Source organism: Accipiter gentilis, chromosome 12 (assembly GCF_929443795.1).
Source record: "Accipiter gentilis chromosome 12, bAccGen1.1, whole genome shotgun sequence".
Lineage (NCBI taxonomy): Eukaryota > Metazoa > Chordata > Aves > Accipitriformes > Accipitridae > Astur > Astur gentilis.
Window position 1 is genome coordinate 21,837,967 of NC_064891.1, and position 4,534 is coordinate 21,842,500.

At 54.5% G+C, this 4,534-nt stretch overlaps 1 protein-coding gene across 1 annotated transcript in view; it reads left to right on the forward strand.

Moving 5' to 3' along the window:
- The first annotated feature begins 4,116 nt into the window (after positions 1-4,116).
- The window catches only part of HHIP (hedgehog interacting protein), a 73,691-nt gene continuing 73,273 nt past the window's right edge, over positions 4,117-4,534 (forward strand). Inside the window, exon 1 of the mRNA XM_049815462.1 lies at positions 4,117-4,383. Coding sequence (XP_049671419.1) covers positions 4,117-4,383 — 267 coding nt within the window. The remainder of the gene's footprint in view (positions 4,384-4,534) is intronic.

Sequence of the window (4,534 nt, forward strand, 5' to 3'; positions counted from 1 at the left end):
GCTGCTACACATTGCACATTTCCTCTTCTGTTCCAACTATTGAGGAATTCACTAACTTGAAAACTTGAAGCAGGTTTCTTGGAGCAATTCAACTTCCTTGCAAAATATGTATGACTGTCTGAGAACAAACTTAAAATAATCTGAGATATAATAAGTTCAAGTGCATGCCACGATCAGCCTTACACTCTTAGAAGGGTATTCTGACAAACTTAATTCACACGATACAGGTACCATGACATGTCATGATACAGATAATAATAATAATAATAATATAGATGATTAAGGTAATGGTAATACATAAGCACATACATCTGCTTATCTCCTAGGCAAAACTAGGAGAAAAATCTGCATTCAAACACTGTAGCAGCAACAGCTTCCTTTTTTAAAACTTTCTAACCCTTTCACACAGTTGCATTGTAACCCAGATTCTCATATACATCCTACATACTCTGAACAAATTACACAATTTACTCAGCTCACTTACGGCATTACCATGTTTAATCACTTCTAATAATGAGCTTCATATGACAGAATCCAGGTTGCCTTAAAAAACTGATGTGTTTATTAACCATATTTCCTATGTATATGTTTTTACTTCATAAGTAGTCCCTTATCTGTTTGTCAGAAGGTGGAAGTCACCTGAAGTTGACACTCTGAAATGGCATATATTAATACTGACCTTAACTTTGCATTATTAAGAAGGTTTATAAATAAAATGCTGTATTAAGCAGCTTGAAAAAGCCACTTTGTTAAAGAAGCCATCATGTACATTTAAAGTGTGGAAAGGAATGTAAGATTAAATCAGGTCTTCTTGCACAAAACCCCAAGAATCAGCAATTCCTATTCAGAGGTTTTAAAGAACATTCAACCTTCTTCAAGTCTTGCTTATACATCTTTATATCACTCGATCACTACAGAGCTTTAAGTTTTGAGCACTTTATATTATACAAGGTCAACAGTACATTCCACAGAATTTCTGGGAAATGTCTCCATCATAGATCTGTGTAAAATTTCTATGTAGAAACTGACCTTCACAGACTGTCAGCTCTTTCTTAGTTTGGCAACTTGATCTAAATCCCATTTCGGGAAATCATTCTCTATTTAATTAATACACCTCAAACTCACCTCCTCTGAGAACTGGTACAGGTATACATAGAAAAGGATATTTATGCAGGCAGCACTTGAAGGAGGAAGAAAGGTTATTTACTAACAGCTGTATTACTTTGATCATATAGATTTATATTCCTCACTTCCTCTCTCCTTCACGGAGACAGGAACTGCAAGGACCAGGCCACAACTGCTCAACAGAAATTTTCACCGAACATTTGTTTTTTCAAGAGGGTATCTGCCCCACAGTCACTTCTTTCCACTGAGTTCCAGTTTCCCCGCTCCAGTAAGGGAGATGCAGGGCAGAAGTATGCAATCTACTTGAAAAGTACGAGCACCTGCCTACACAGGGAAAGAGACATACAGACCTCCAGCTGTGTCCTGTTGCCACTACAATTCTGCCACTGTAACCCTCTGTAAGGTGTCTGCTTGGGAATAAAAGTGACTTTATTCTGATACCATTATTCTGCTTTATACCAGAATCACTTTTATTTCAGAATAATCTACGTAATAATCCAGAGTGATAAAAATGGCATAGCTGTTGGTAATATAACTACACTGCTACAGTTCCGTCAGTCAGGTTCCTCATGGAACAAGTTCATGTATTGCAAAGCAGTACTTTTTTCTAAAACTACAAAGCAAGGACGCTGTATCACCAGTGCTGTTGATATCCTAAGGGTGCCATCCTTATTTCACTCAACGTGAGTGCTGGGGTCCACGCTGTACCACAGGCCTCCCTCATTCATGTTGATGTAACTCAAGCCTTGGCTGGGAACATTTTCAGCCAAATGAGAGTCAGTGGCAAGACAAGTGGTGGTATGAGTTTAGGAACCACTAGCCTTCAAGAAATGCACTTAAAGGGAGAGGAAACAGTCTTTACGTCTACTCAGTGATTTATCTGATGTACTATTTGTCCATGCCAAATTCCTATTTAGTTCAGTGCAGACTGTTTAAGGATAAGAGTTCAAACGTAAATCTGAAGAGACTCATTTTCTTTGGTTAAAAATAAACGTGAGGAGAACAGTAACAAGCCCTAGTTGCTTTAGGAACAATGCTACTGCACATCAGGAGCTCCACGCAACACTTCTTTCCTTTTCTACCTCCTAAGCGGGGCTCGTTGGGTGCAAGCCATTCTTTCCTCTATTTCAGGGATTAGCAGCAAGCCCCCTCAAGGCTCTATTTGTCCAGCTGCCCTTTACCCCCAAGTGAGTGGCTGTAGCTGCACCCTACCCTCACTACAGCCGCCTCCGAGGACTTCCACTCCTTCCTCTCCCCCAGGGGAAGAAGCTAACACCTCCTCACTACGCTCCAGCTCCCGCTTCCCACCTGCGGGGCTCCGGCAGCACCTCCTCCCCAGGGACTTCGGCCTCTACCCTGGACTGGTGTTCTCTGGGCTCGCCTCTCTCTCCTTCCCAAATTCACTTCACCCCTGTTCGCACCTGGGTTGGCCTTTTCCTTTCCAGCTGGCTCCTGGTGTCCCAGGCGCTTTCTTGCCACCAAAGTGCCGGATACTCGGTTCGTCCCACTCTTCGCACGTACAGCTCTCCCGTTCTCAGTACACCCCGCTCCCTCCTACCACTAAGCAACGGCCGCCAGGTCAGCTGCCGCCATTACCAACCGGTCGTACTTTGAACTGGGTCAGCATGGTCAGAGCGAAGGTGCGAGCGTCGCTGCACTGACAGCCACCAAGCAGCCAGTCCGCTGCACCTTCGGTGGAAGAAACGATGCCAGAGCTCCGCTAAAAAGCCACCGGGAGCTGACGGCACCTCCCACCGCTCTCTCCTGTGCCTGCCCTGCGCATCTGGAACCTTCCCTGGCACCTGGGCATGAGTCGGGGCGGGCACGGCCAGGCAGACCCAGAGCAGCAGCTCTGCCAGGGCGGCCAAACGGTGGCTGCGCCACGCCGAGGCGGGGGCTCTACCGCCGCGCCCCCGGGCCGGTCACCTCAGCCGTCGGGAGAGCAGGACCCACCTACACAGCGCTCGCCTTCCACCGGCCACCGACGCGGCTCCACCGGTTCCCGCCGAGACAGGGCCGGCCGGGAGATAGAAGACGCCCGCCACCTCCGCCGGCCCTCCGGGAGCCCCGGCTCCCGTTTCACCGGGGGGGGGGGGGGGGGAAAGGCCAAGACCGAGGCGGCGAGGGGCGCGGCGACCCCCGGGCCGCCTCAGGGAGACCGCTACAGGGCGGGGCGCCGCCGCGTGCCCCGCGCCTCGCCCCTGCGGCTCGCGCCGGGCGCGGCCCCGCGCCGCTCCCGCCCGGCCAGCCGGCCGGCCGGCCGGCCGGCCGGTCGCGCGCGGGGCCGGAGCCGGAGGTTGTGGCGGGCGGGGGTGGGGGGCGGTGGGAACGGGTGTGAGGCCGGGCGCGGCGCCGCCGCTTCCCGCCGGGACGGCGCGGCGGCGCGCGCGCGGCCGGTGCCGGCGGGTGACGTGCAGGGCGCGCGGTGGCAGCACCTCCCCGCGCGCGGCTTAAAAAGAAGAAGAAAAGAGGGAGCGAAACATGAGAGCCCTAGTGAGCCGCAGCCGCCGCCGGCAGCAGCGGAGGGGGCATCGCCCGGCCCGGCCGCCGCCGCCGCCGTCCCACCTCGGGGACACCCTTCCTATGGGACGACAAGTGAAGGGCTGCTGCTGCTGCTGCTGCCGCCGCCGCCGCCGCCGCCCGCTGCCCGGCCCGCCCCGAGCCTCGGCGCCTCGGCGCGGCAGCGGCAGCTGCTAAACCTGTGCCACTTGCACAACTTCGCCGGCTTCGAGCATCCCTCCCGCCGGGGCCCGGGGGCGCGTTCCCCCCCGCTCCTGCCTTTTCGCGTCCGCCCTTTTGGAAGCGGGGGCGGCCGAAGTGCGTTTCCTCCGCAGGCTTTTTAATTGCTACCGTTATTATTCTCCTCCAGACTTTCCCCTTCTGGGGGAGGGAGGTGGTTTCCTGATCTGAAGTGCAAAGGAAAGTCAGTGGGATTCCCCTCCTTCTCCCCCCCACCCCCTTTTTTGGGTGCATTCACACGCTCCCTCAGGCATGATGCTCAAGATGCTGCCGTTTAAGCTGCTGCTGGTGGCCGTGGTTCTGTGCTTCTTCGAGGGGGACGCCAAGTTTGGGGAGAGCGGCGCCCGCAGGAGAAGGTGCCTCAACGGGACCCCGCCGAGGCGGCTGAAGAAGCGCGACCGGCGGGTGCTGTCCCCGGAGGCCCCGGCCGGCGGGGAAGCGATGTGCCGCGGCCTCTACCCCCGCCTGTCCTGCTGCTCCCGCGCCGACGCGCAGGGGCTGCTCCACGCCGAGGCCAAGGTAGGCACCACCTAGGGCCGCTGCGGGGTTGGGGGGCGGGGGGGGGGGGGGGGGGGGGGGGGAGACGCGCGTTTGGGGCTTTTTTAATTTTGTTTGCGTGCAGCCCGCGCACCAGCCGCTAACCTGCTGCCTTCGCGGGGGCGGGGGAGGG